Raw genomic sequence first — 14279 nt, 5'->3', positions numbered from 1 at the left:
TCCAGGTATACTTAAGTCTTATTCTCTTACTGTTCTCTGCAGTGTGTATTTATTGAAATCCTACTTATAAAGAAATGATTCAAGGTGATTTATAAAAACTGTCTTTTCAATGGGAGAAAAAAATGTTTAATAAGTGGATGAAAAAATAAAATTTAAAAAGATAAGATAAAGTCAGATAAGAGTTAAAATATAAAATGTTCCCAGCATATTTCTGATAACAGGTCTAGGTCTTAGATTTACTATTTCGAAGTTTTCCAGAAGGGGACATAGTAAGTTATAAGATCCATGTGTCCATGAGGAAAAAAAATGTTCCTGGGAGAAGCTCAATGTCTGTGGTTCCTCCTAAAGGAGACATTTTATTAATACAAAGGACAACATCCTTATAATAGACACAGCAATGAGTTTCATAGGGCTGCTTCCGTTAGTGCCCCTCAATGTAAGTGGATGGTATAAGGTTCAAGTATAAACAAAGTGAAATAATTACACAAGGATTTAGTAATTCGGTCCAGGGCACAATACTTACCTGTTCTTTCTTAATCTGGGGATAGATTTAGGTTAGGGAATTGGTGACACTCCCTTTAAAATAACTTGCATCAATATTTTTTAAATTTTTTTGTTGTTGTTGTTAATTCTCACCTGAGGGAGAAGGAGAGACACACAGAGAGAAATATCGATGTGACAGACACGCATGGATTGGTTGCCTCCTGCAAGGCCCAGACCAGGGACAGGGATCAAGCCTGCAACCGAGATACATGCCCTTGATCAGAATCAAACCTGGGACCCTTCAATCCACAGGCTGACGTTCTATCCACTGAGCCAAACCAGATAGGGCCATATTTTTTTTTCCTCAATATTTTTTAACTCACTTGATAGCAAGTGAGTTAGATATTCCCTGTCAGATACCTAGAGTTTAAATATTTCAAGTTGCCAGTTGTATGTGAAACCGCTTTAAAAGGCAGCTGAGCCTACGGTTGGATTGTCATCCTGGAGGACCTGACAAAAGACATGCCTGTTACTAGAAGGGATCTCGGCCCCACACAGAGGTGGACGGAGACAGCTTCTTTTCAATAAGCAGCTCTCAACCTGCTCTAGCAAAGAGGCAAACAAATTTCTCAAGGCCCGACCCAGATGAGCAACCCCAAATACACCATTATCAGAAGGAAACCAAACGATTCTGTTTGCATTCTAGCTTTGCCTGTGACTAGTGCAGCCTTAGGCAGGTATGTTAATATCTCCGGGTTTCCGTTTCCTCTTCTGGAAAAAGAGGTAACGTAAATCCTTATCCTAACCACCTGTGCCATGAGCAGCAAATGCAATTGCTCTTGTGAAAGTTTTGTAACTGATGCACTTCTGTGTGCAAGAGATGGTCCCCTCACTGATCACAGCAGGCAAATATGGGAAAAGCCCTCTGACAGGAAATGGAAACTCCTGCCTGACCGCTTTGTGCTGGCGGCCTCAGAACCCGCCCAGCGTTTACCATGATATTGTCATTATTGGACTTTGAAAAGCCTGTAAAAGTTTAATCGGCGCTCATTCCTGAAATTCTACTTAATTGCTGCTTCTGCGGCTAATTTTTGCTTTGTGTTCATTTCCACATCATCTGCAATGAATATTTACTCAATGTTTGCTTAAATAGCTTACATAACATGAGATATAAACCCTTCTCTGCAAACACGTGAATCAGACCTGTTTATATTTATTTTCTACTATTTCTGTGTAATGGATTTTAATATCATCTCTTTATATAAATAAAGAAAATGTAAATTTAAACACTCTGAACTTTGGTAAATCTTAACGGTTGGTCCCTAAGTCGCTCCGGTAAGTGCTTGCAAATGTTTCCAATTTCAGCACTACTTTCATCTTGAAAACACAAAAAAGATTTCTATCATTATTCCTTCTTTGTTTTTCATTCCCTGCTATTAATTTCACTTCACCACTTCCCTATTCATTACATTCTTGCACCTCACTGAGTTAATAAATTCTTTTGACACCTACAGCCCCTTCCTCTTCTTGCTATCCATTCCCTAAGGATGGCGCCCATCAATATTGCATGCCAGGGGTATGCTTGGGGAGAGCAGGTCTGACAGCTCCCTGGGCCAGCAGGGAGTCTTCTCCCTTCTGTCCCCAACTCAGTGATGAGAAGAACCCCTCCTCCTTCCGCCTCAAGCACCTGCTGCTAACAGCAGACTGAGGGACAGATGTTTCCAATCCTCAATCGTACTGCAAGGACCACCCGAAGTGGTTTCCACTTTAGTTTCCTTCCTTAAAAGTTTAATGCTCCATCGACACATACAACAGTATGGTGATTACCAGACGGAAAGAGTGTTTGTGAGAGGTAGAAGGGGATATGGGCGAGGGGAGATAAATGGTGACAAAAGGAAACTTGACTTGGGTGGTGAACACACAACACAATATGCAGACGATGTATATAGAACTGTACACCTGAAACCTATATAATTTTATTAACCAATATCACCCCAATAAATTCAATTTAAAAATTAAATTACATAAAATATATTTTTAGAAAAGTTTAATGCTCACGGTATCATTGCAACTAAAAGGTAAGAGTAGTGCTTAGGAAAATGCAATCATTGCTTCCCCATCTCCACTGTCTCTGGTAGGAAAAGTCGAATTTCAAAAAGCTCAGGGCAGAGGGTGTAATATTAACTATGACACAATAAAAGCAAAGCTTCACTCATGATCTAAGAGAATGCATTTCATATTGGAAGGAAGGAGGGAAAACTAGGTTAAGAGGAAATGAAAATGAAGGGGCAAAGGGGATAGTAATGAATTCTTAAGCTGCCAATAACCTTAAAGTCCAAATATAAGTACATTTTCAAGTACTTTGATAACTTTAGATTTAATAAAACTGTGTTGTTATTCAGTGAGAATGGAGATGATATTAAAAGATGAAAAGGAGTCAAAAACTGTTTTGATTTCCTAAATGGAAAGGGGGAAAGCCATAGGTTGGCGAGATGCTAGTAAAATTTTAGAATGAGAGAGGAAGCAGTGACAGCCGAGTTTTATTAAGGGAAAAATATGCCAAGTTTTAATTGAGTTCTCAGAACTTATAAAAATAATTGTCAAGAACTAAGGAATCTCTAAGATTTAACCTTATTTGTGAGCTACCACGTAGACTGCCAGTTAGATGCTGACACATGGCACAAGAATCCTAGTCAGAGACAAAGTGCAGTTCATTACTCACAAGGACAGCGCTCTCCAGAGTATTCTCATTGCTGTGCCAGTTTCCTGAGCCCAGGTTCTGCAGGAGTGATGCAAAGAGGGATAAACAACACCTACACGTCCGGTGGTTGCCTCTCAGGGAAAGGACTCCTGGGCCTAGGGAACCTGAGACTTTTATCATGAGAAGTAGGCATGTCTACCATTTACTCCAGAGCTAAGCACTGTCTTATCTTCCAAGGTGTGTGCTATGCAACTGCTTTGCGAAGATAGGAACTTGCAAAAAACATGAGCGCTCCATGGAGAATTCTCTTCCATCAGTGTTAAAAAAAAGAAATAGTAACAACTGCTATCGCTCATTGAGTGTTAAATGAGGCCATAGAGATAAGTTAACTTCTAGATTATGTAGTATTTAATATATGAACCACAAGTAAAGATGAGAAAAATCCATGTGAAGTGCCCATGGCCATTATAAAGGAATTTGATATGTCCCTGCAATATCCACATGAACGAAATGGAAAGAGGTGAACGAGACAATGTACATTTTAATGGGTTTATATTTGGCTGAACTAAAGAACTTGGAGTATTGATGTCAGGCCGGAGAGACATTGCAAGTGGTGCCCTTGGAAAGGTCTCTGTCTCTTGCCCTATTCTTGTATTACAATGTTAGCAGTGATTGGAATGAGAACATAAGTGGCAGGCATATCAGATTTATGGAGGGTAAAAGACTGGATGAGACAGCCAATATTTGGAGGAAAGACATAGCATTAAGAAATAGATGTCCTGAAATTTTGCCTGGAATCTACTAAGGAGAAATTAAATAGCTAAATATAAATTTCTGTACATAGGTTCAAAAGCCATCATCATTGCAAACACATAACTATAGAGACTTAGTCTAAGAGCCTCTCATGTTAGAAATAGATAGATTGGTTAGTTTAACAAATTACCCGACCTTCTTGGGGCTTTATTGCCTCATTTTTTACAGAAGATGTTTAACCATATTATATCCATCTTCCCATCTAACTCAAGCATGCTAAAAATATTTATAAATAATTACTTGATTAAGAATAACCCAATACAATGATTTGTGAGGTATTGATAAAACTACATATTCCAAAACCCAGAAAATAGTAGTTCTCTTGTACTGCCTACTTGAGCATTACATTCATTCCAAGATGACCTACTTTAGTGAAGATATTGAAACACGGATAAACATCTATATGAAAGTGAAGCTAGAAATATAGGGAGAGAGCAGGAAACCATGATTTTCTAGCTGAAGTTTAAAACATTAAGGAATTGAGAGAATGTTTGCTCTGAAATACAGAAGAATTTTTAGAGACATGGTAACAACCTCTAAATATTTGAAAGGCTTTCATGCCACAGTAGAAAGAAAGCAGGTCAAGGGTTTATTGAGAGGTGTCAGGAAGAGAGATTGTGTTCATTCTAAATAAGAATGCATTGTATATGTAATTTGGTAATAGATGAAATGAGCCTCAGCAGTCGTGGACTACAATTTTTGATGTGTGAAAGCACTAACCAGCACTGGTCAGGTAGTTCAGTTGGTTGTAGTGTCATCCTGATGCACCAGGGTTGTGGGTTCCATCTCTAGTTGGAGTGTATACAGGAGGCAACCAATAGGTGCATGGATGGGTAGAGTAGCAGATGGATGTCTCTCTCTCTCTCTCTCTCTCTCTCTCTCTCTCTCTCTCTCTCTCCCCCTCTCCCCCTCCCTCCCTCCCTTCCTCTCTTTCTCTAAAATCAATGGATGAAAAAAATTTGAAAAACTAAAAACCACATGTCAGCATATTATAGAGAGGCTCCTGCTTTGGACAGAAGATGGTACTTATTGATCCCAAGGGCCCTTCCTCCTCTAAAATTATATGAGTCAATGATTCCTTAAGCCATATTACCTGACAGAGTAATACTGAGAACTGTTGTTGAGAAGACATTGATTGGTCTTAGTCCCAGCGATAGAGCTGTTAGTTGTGAGACTTTGGGCAATCCACTCAACATCTTGGGACTACATCTTCACATGCCAACTGATAACTTGGGTTAATTTATCCATTTGTTTGTTGATTACAATCTTGTCGGAGAAAAGATTTAAGGCAATTAAAAAGAGAGATGTGAAATAAAGATTTTGGATCTTTAAGGGTTTGTTTTTTTTTTTCCATTTAGGCTCTCATAATATGAAGTATACAAGGAGAGAGATTTCATTTTAAATTACTGTAGAAATACAAGTTTAGAGTCTGTCTGGACACTTTTGAAAGAATGAATTTACTGTACTAGCTTAAATTATTCCCGAAAATCATTTGGAGGAAGTTTAGCTCTAGGGTGTCCTTGTTTTTAAGTGATATTTTTGAAGTATTTTTTCAAGTTAGGTCCCCAAAACACGAAAGTACTTAAAACCCTGTGAGACCAATGGCAAGTGTTACCAGAAAGCATGGTTACGTAACCTCATAAGTACTGTTTCTTCTCATTCCATCCTGAAATTATCTGTACATGAATTTCAAAGGAAGTCACCAAAGGCAGACCTGTATCTGAGGGAAGGGGATCAAAGGGATGCTGGCAGCCCCACTGTTATCATAAAGACCTCCGGTCTGGCAAGATCAAAGTCTCAGTATAAAGAGCATGTCTTCCAGTTTGGTTCTGCCTTAACTCCCGTTTCCCCACCTCAAAAAAAAAAAAAAAATGTTCAATTTTAGATCTGAAATCTCAGAGTACATACACATAAATGCTATGGAAATGTCACTGATGCTGTTCTCTGCTCTCCTAGGCCACCCATGGAAGACACTCAGACACTCCTGACCCCTGTGGTGAGCTGTGGGCCTCCGGGCGCCCTGCTGACCCGCCCAGTCATCCTCACCATGCATCACTGCGCAGATCCCAACACCGAGGACTGGAAGATACAGCTCAAGAACCAGGCAGTACAGGGGCAGTGGGAGGTGAGCTGCTGTTGGGATAAAGATGGAATTCAGGAGCAATCCATGCAGATAAGCAGGACCAAGCATGGGAAGGCTTTTATTTTTCAAAGAAAACATGGATGGAATTTTATCTTACACTCAAAATGAAAGAGAGAGAAAGTGGAGGAAGGGGATAAAGAGAGGGGAGAAGGGGCGAGAGAGGCAGGAAGGGGGAAAGACAGACAGGCTGTTTATTGAATGCTTTATCTGTTGACTGGTAGCCACAGAAAATTATGGTCAAGCATGAGCTAGCTCATAGGGAAAGTGTCCTCAGGAATCTTACACATTTTGGAATATTCATACTATACTATTCAGGAAGGGAAATTTCTTTGTATACACTTTGATTATAAAGTCAGTGTTTATGAACATACAGTTCATTTTCAGAATGGGAAAGAATCTACAGAAATGAATGAATTATTTTTAATCAATGCCTGTTTTCAAACCGATGACCGTTCTGGTCCAGGCACTGTTGATAATGCGAAGCAATGGGATCACAAACATCAAGCATCATTTTGTTCCGTATTTGTGTGTCCTCGATTCATCAGCTGTTGCCGGTTTTATACCGTGAACTTTATCTTTTATGTGTCCCCATAAAAATATCTAGTGCTTAAATTTTCTTTGTTCAAAGCTTAGTCTGGCTTCACCCATTATTTAAATCAGTTACCCCTGAAAAGGAGTGAAAATTAAGTGAGTTATCAGCTGTTAAAATGTGTAGACATTTTTTTGGGGGGGGACTTTGTGTCCCCAGAAATGTATACACACTTTGAATAATTATAAAGGTAGTATTTGAACTTCAACTACATTTTCAAACTTCCAGTAGCATATTAAGATGAATTTCCTCTGTTCAAAGCTTAGTCTGGCTAAAAAGAAAAAGGAAAAAAAAAACATCAATTGAGCTATCAGCTATTAAAGTGCGTATACATGTTTTGGTGAATATATATAAATTTTACATTTACAGGTCAAGAAACATTGCACCTGGCTCAGACAGTGTTAGGTTCTTACAGAAGCAGTCTTCTGAGCTCCAGTAGAACGAGGCACACCTGTGGCATCTTGCCTCTCTGTGGCTGTTGCCACCCTCAGTGCTGGAGGACAGCGCCTTAAGAAAATCCTGTTCTTGACCTCAGAACCCTTCGGTTAGCACCCGCAGTAAAGTGCTGGAGGATTTGTTATGTTTCCCATGAAGGTTTTAGACCTAATACCTTTTTAAACGTTTGTGTATTTTCATTATTATCCCTTGAATAAACAGTGTCTGTTGTTTATATGGAAAATAGCCAACTAAAAATTACATTTAGATTATTCTCAAGAAAACACATTTCAGGAATGTTTTTATCAAAAACAACAATTTTTCAAAATTGAATACTTTTAAAAAGCTACCCTTGTATTTTTGTGTAATCATTACAAAGACAAGTACCCAATCTATATGTTACATATTTTGTGATTACATATCATACTTTCCTTTTAGGAAAGAAACATTTGAACAAACTATACATAATATTTTAGGAAAAAGTCATAATGGATTTAGAAGAGCAGCAGGGCATCCTGGATTAACTGGAATTTCCTTCTATGGACATGTTCTTTCGGCCACTTGAGGGGATCACTCCTTGCTAGAGGACCTCCAGTCCAAGATTGAAGTCTAGGAATATCCTCTATGTTAAGACCAGACTTAACCAAATCTAACTTTAATTTAATTAAGCTTTAAATAATTTATCTCAAAAACATTCCAAAGGATTAGTTCAAATTGCACAATTAGTGACCCCAAATTGCACAATTCTCTACACAATTACACTATGTCTGGGTAATGTGAATAATGGTAACTTGAGTAATAATAATAATAACATCAATACTAATAAAAGAAAGAGATGTGAAGAGAAGAGGACAGTCCTTATGCAAACACTTATATTTGGGACACGGACAAGGACAGAGACATCTATATTCTTGACCATATCCTCCACCCTGCTACAGAAAGCAGCTGCTTTCCAGGTGTCCTTTCTGGCGGGAATAAACCTGGAGACGCCGAGCTTTTCCCATTCAGGTTGAACTTCATCTTTGGGTACAGGTTCAGTTGAAGAAACGATTTCATGGATGCTATGAAGAGACCTGGAGCTCAGATGACGTTGCAAGGCCTAACTAAAAAACAGCCACCTCAGGGGGCTACTTCTTTCATATCTTTGTCCAGCCCCAGGGACTCAATTTATGTTGAAACATGCCTTCATTTTTTGGACAAATAACTATTTGCTCGCCATCAGCCAGGCCCACTGAGACACAGTGGGAAGCAAAGTAGATATAATTCCTGCCTCTGTGGAGATGAATAGCCTAATGCAGAGGGTGAGCTATACCTGCACATGTATTTTATTTCTCCCACATGAAATTTTCTTTTAAGTTTGAATTAATGAAAAAGACGATTTCACATAAAAATCTAAACTTCTAGTTTCTCTTGAAAAATTAAAGGCTGTGTGCTCAGTAGCCCTAAGTTTATGCAAAGCTGCAAAGGGCTGAAGCCAAGTGGAGACTCAGCTCTTCAGACAGGCCTTTGCTCTGCTTTACCACAGTCTCCACCACTCCTTATTGTCTCCCTATTCCCTTGATGCTTTGGGAAGCATGTGGAACTGTGACCCTTGGTAAATGATTCTATGATTGCTCTTTCAGATAATTTCTGTTTCCTGTGTCATTTGGATAAATTTAAAACTGTATGACCCAGTGGTTGAGTGTCAACCTATGAATCAGGAAGTCATGGTTAGATTCCCGGTCAGGGCACATAGCTAGATTTCAGGCTCGATCCCCAGTAGGGGGCATATAATAGGCAGCCAATCAATGATTCTCTCTCATCATTAATGTTTCTAGCCCTCTCTCCCACTCCCTTCCTCTCTCTGAAATCAATAAAAACATATTTTTAAAAACTGATTGAGTTAGTAACTGCTTTCACAAAATTCATCACTTCCACTTATTTTTATTTCTTGCTAAATATTTTCAACATCTAAGGAAAGATTATTTAAAGGCTTACATGAAAAATAACACAGAAAATTGTCTTAAAGGCATGGAGTTGGCCATACTGTGCTTTCTGTAGAGTCCAGCTGGCCAAATTATTGAGGAAAAATAGTTGTTTTGCTTTAGAAAGTAATTGGCAGGTGAGTTTGGAAGAACACGGTAGAATGATATTGCATGATTCCTTAAGTTTTCTAATTATTTTCAAACCCTAGACTTTTAGGAAAAATAAAAAAATAAAATGACTGCTATAATTGCATTGAAATAAAATAGTACTTTGGTCTCAAAAATATTTTGGAGATTAAAACATTAAATTCTCATAAACACATAATAAATACAGCTACACTGAAAAAAAAGATAGTTCATGAATTTGCTTTGGAATTTTATGTAGATTCTCAGATCAAAACATGCTAAATGAATGGCATCTTAATAAAGAATATAAGCAGTAAAGGCAAGGGAAGTAAGGGAGATAACAAGGACAGATGGAAATAGAGGGATAATAAAGCCTGAGAAAGAAAAAAAAGAATAGGAAAATTAATAAGCAAATTCAGGAGAAGAGGTCCTGCGGCCTCTACCACCATTGGTCGGCATCAGGGTCCTCCGTGCTCAGCCAGGGCCCCTTCCCTCTTGTCCCACAGGATGTGGTGGTGGTGGGAGAGGAAAACTTCACCACCCCCTGCTACATTCAGCTGGATGCAGAAGCCTGCCACCTCCTCACAGAGAACCTCAGCACCTACACCCTGGTCGGGCAGTCCATCACCAAAGGGGCAGCCAAGCGCCTGAAGCTGGCCATCTTCGGGCCACTCTGCTGCTCCTCTCTAGAGTACAGCGTCCGAGTCTACTGTCTGGACGACACCCAAGATGCCCTGAAGGTAAGTGGCTCCTGCCTGACCTGCCCTCTTCACCTTCACCCCAAAGGTTGGCTGCACACACCTAGAGTGTGTGTGTGTGTGTGTGTGTGTGTGTGTGTGTGTGTGTGTGTGTGAGTGTGTGCGCGCGCGTGCACCCCAGTGTGTGGACACAAGTATTCGGCCTCAAAAGGTGCAATTATTTAAAAAAATGAGACATTTCTCTAAGACCAGGCTGATAAATGAGCTGTTTCCACTACACTGATCCCTCCCAAGGGCTACTTTTGTTTACCTTCCTTGATTTTCTTTAATGAAAAATTAAGAAGGGAGAATTTGGCAAGGAGACTTGTGGCTGGTAAATGATCTGCTTCCATGTTTATCTCAGCTGTGTTCTTCCTATAAAAGGAATTGGCATAATTGCTCACACTGTATGTTCCTCTTGTGTGCTACTGCATTTATATGCTTTCCCATTCTTTTTATGAGGACTGCAAGGGAGAGGGTTAGCATTTGACAACAGGCTGCTGCTTTGCAGAATAAATAAGCTTAATACCTGGTGCCATTATTGCCATTCATTTGATCCCATTTGAAGCTGTAAAGGATGTAGTAAGTGCCTTAGGAGAAGTTACAGTCTAAAAGGAGGAATAAAGGAAGCATGCCAAGGACCAGGAGACAAGTCAGAGTGTGATAAATACCATAGATGAGTGCAAAGTTCTGTGGAAGTTCAAGAGAGGGAGGCATCATATTATTTTAAGGAAATATGAGAAGAAGCTAACATTTTATATTGGCCCTAAAGAAAATATGGTTTGACCAACAATAATGGGGAAAAACTACGAGATTTCTAGGTGAAGGGAATAGCATGAAGAAACAGAGAGGACAGTGAATACAGATTCTATTGGTGCATAGTAGAATGACAGATGGGAGTTTTGTTGGGTGAACCTTGACTGCCCACTAGAGGAGTTAAGATTCAGTTTCTTGAGTTAATGGGATTCACTGGAGAAATTTAAACAGAAGAAAGACATGATTGGAAATAGATGTTAAAAATCTTAGTCTGTTGTCAGTGGAAAGATAGAGTCAAGTTAAGAAGAAAAGCATGGAAGACCTGGGGTGACAGCAGAGGCATGTGAATAAGAGGATAGGTGTGGAAGGTCCTGTTCAAGTAGCTCTTGCAGGGCCTGCTAACGAACACTGAATGCGTGGAGCAAGCCTGCCTCAAGTCACAGTAGCAAACCCAGGTGGTCGGTAGCAGCTCAGGGTGTGGATATGGCGCCTTTGCTTTGGGGGTATTGAGTTCGAGATAGGAATTAGATATTAGGACGAAAATGCCCAAGGCATAGAAATATGGGTGTGGCTCTCTGAACAGAGTAAATCCTGAAATAGAGACTCAGGAACCAATTGTATATTGATAGTTGTCATTCATGGTGATAAAAGGTAATATCAAGGGAGAGTCGAGGGAGAAAATAATAAAAATAATAAACATTACTGAGAACTTGTTATGTGCTAGACAAGTTTCTAAACATTTTTTATTAACCCATGTAATCTTTACAACAGCCTTGTAAGATATCATTATCCCATTTTTATTTTTTTAAATATATTTTATTGATTTTTTACAGAGAGCAAGGGAGAGGAATAGAGAGTTAGAAACATCGGGAGAGAGAAACATCGATCAGCTGCCTCCTGCACACCCCCTACTGGGGATTGCCCACAACCAAGGTACATGCCCTTGACCTGAATCGAACCTGGGACCCTTCAGTCCGCTGGCCGACGCTCTATCCATTGAGCCAAAACCGGTTAGGGCTCATTATCACATTTTTTAAAAGTGCAATCCAAGGCACAGAAAGGTTAGGTAAGTCACTCTAGGTCACACAGCTATTGAGTGTAGAGTCCAAGCCTCACTCCCAGGCCTCTGGCTGCACTCTGGACTCTCTGATCCTAAAGTGGGTTTCTCAAAGGGCCACTTCCTTGTTTAAACGAGGCATGCAGCCCACAGGCCTCGAGTTTGACATGCCTGCCCTAAATCGTAGGGATCAAAGGGGAGCCCTGGCTTTGCAAGGGAGGATGAATGGAAGCCTTCAAAGGAGCTTCTGAAGGATGAGCACCCAGAGAAGGAAGACGAGAAGTGGAAGAAAAATGTGTCAAGTAAAGAAATTTTTCTGAAAAATCAGGGTATTTCCTTCTGGTGTTTCTATCGAGAGTATTTCTGGGTCATGAAGACTGAGTGTGGCAGGTTGGGTCCATGAAGAGAATGAGACAGTCAGTCACTGGATATATTTTTGATGGTTGAGCCTGTAGGAGTTTCTGATGTTGAATAAATGATGTGAACACACAGCTCAAGTGTAAAGCCTCAGGTTATTTCTTTTATATTCTTTGCAAATGTGATACTTCTAAGGCTCTGTCAGGATAGAAATCATCCTAGGCTTAAATTCTTCTTAGGGAAAAGTGTATTTGTAGAGGAGTCGTGGGATCTGATTAAGGTGAATCTTTTTAATGATTCCAAGAAAAATCGTTGCAGAAGATCTACATCATACTTGAAATATTTGATACACGTATTTTGTATTCACACACATAGTTCTTACACTCAGGCACTCTTGACCTTTCTTCCCAACAGACACACACAAATCCATGCAAACAAAATAATAGTCTATAAGTAATTTTGATTATTTTAACTAGTGGTCAACACCAAGAAAGACTGATGCACAGGTTTAAGCCGTGAAAACAACCCAAGAGCAGTTTGTGTTGTGGTCAGTGCTTTCCAAGTAGACATCTATAAATTCTCAGCATCTGGGGATCCAGCACTTAGCCTGAAACAAACATGAATAATGGATAAGGCGTCTTATACCTCATGGCCTTTGAATAGTGCAGAAATGCCAAAATCCTAGTTACAGGTGAGTGGTCTAAGTTGAGTAACCTAACAAGGAGACAATTTGTTCAGCCACAACCAAACTGGAATTGGAAACTGGGGGCCGATAAACTCAGAAAAAGGCCCTTCATTACCTCAGTTCTGCCTTTTTGGCACCCTGCCTGCCAGGGTTCCCTACCAGTCTCTCTGTCATATCCCTACTGCTCTATTGTCTGCTATCCATAAACACTGTCTTTTGCAAATACCTCCTCCTTCTTTACCCCCCCTCCCCGCCCCCCACTTCTCACTTACACTCTTCCTAAATCTGTAGTTCTCTATCCTACACACATAGGAGCCAGGTGGGGAGCTTTAAAAAAGATTTGCTCTGGGATCCCAACCCAAAAGTTCTGACCTAATTGGCCTGGGTATTGGTTTTTGTTTGTACAGTATTTTTGTTTTCTGCACTTCCTGGATAATTCCATTGTGCAGCCAAGATTCAGAACTATTATCCAAAACACTTTCTTTTGGAGCTTTTTGGAACTTTAACCCTATTAAAGACAAACTTTCCTACATCCTCAAATCATTCTCTCCCCCCTCCCTTTACCTGTTCACATTAACTGCAACATGACATTTCTCACAATCCTTACAGTCAGGACGACACCCTCTAACCACAGGACCAGGAGGGAAAAGTGCCAATACTTCTCACACCCCATGACCACTTCTGCGGCATCGCTGTATTTCAGGGACTAGTTCTCTGTTCTGTTATTATTTCTTCTGTTACTCTGTCATTAATTACCCATTTTAGTTCCTTGGTGCAGAATACCCTTAATATATTGGGTGGGGCAAAAGTAGGTTGTAATTTATAAGTAACAATGCAAGAGTAAACTCTGTGTTTCCCATACTCACAACTGTGAACTTACTTCTGCCCCACCCTGTATATCCCCACGCTAGTAGTACCTGCCTTGTGTTGTTTTTTTTCTACCCATTTTATTCCCAGCATCCTCTCAGATCCAAAGTCACCACTTAATCACTGTTCCTTTGCCCAGATTTATTCTAGTAGCTTTCACATCATCCCATATTATCTATCCACCAGTGTAGACACACTCTAGATTTAATCCTCACTACAGCCACACCCAGGTCTCCATTTATGAAGCTGCTCCTTTCGGACCACAATCACATGACCTTCCAGCTCTTATACACAAGGTGCAAGCAACTTTCCTCTGTTCTTAAGGAAGAACCCCCTCAACCTTTTGCAGTCTCCTGGTCCACAAACCCTTATCTGCTCCTAGCCATATCCACAGGGAACTCACTCCCACTCTGAAATGTCTTACCATCTGGAACTGCTGCAGGTTTTTCTCATTTCCATAGCTAAAGAGGACCTCCACCGAACGAGCCTTCAACTTCTACTTCCAGGATGTTGAGTTGCTCTAAAAATTCATAAATTGCTAATTGAGTCTATTGTAATCTCAAGAT

General features: G+C 40.0%; 1 protein-coding gene across 2 annotated transcripts in view; it reads left to right on the top strand.

The window, feature by feature from the left end:
* Positions 1–14279, top strand: part of UNC5C (unc-5 netrin receptor C) — a 372686-nt gene that overhangs the window by 329922 nt on the left and 28485 nt on the right. For both annotated transcript variants that reach the window (XM_036340067.1, XM_036340076.1), the window contains 2 exons: positions 5954–6122; positions 9761–9994. In XM_036340067.1, the coding sequence (XP_036195960.1) occupies positions 5954–6122; positions 9761–9994 (403 nt within the window). The remainder of the gene's footprint in view (positions 1–5953; positions 6123–9760; positions 9995–14279) is intronic.

The sequence above is a fragment of the Myotis myotis genome, unplaced genomic scaffold, assembly GCF_014108235.1.
Source record: "Myotis myotis isolate mMyoMyo1 unplaced genomic scaffold, mMyoMyo1.p scaffold_m19_p_1, whole genome shotgun sequence".
In the NCBI taxonomy this organism is placed as follows: domain Eukaryota; kingdom Metazoa; phylum Chordata; class Mammalia; order Chiroptera; family Vespertilionidae; genus Myotis; species Myotis myotis.
The sequence above is the reverse complement of the archived record's forward strand: the minus strand, read 5'-3'. Positions and strand labels throughout refer to the sequence as shown.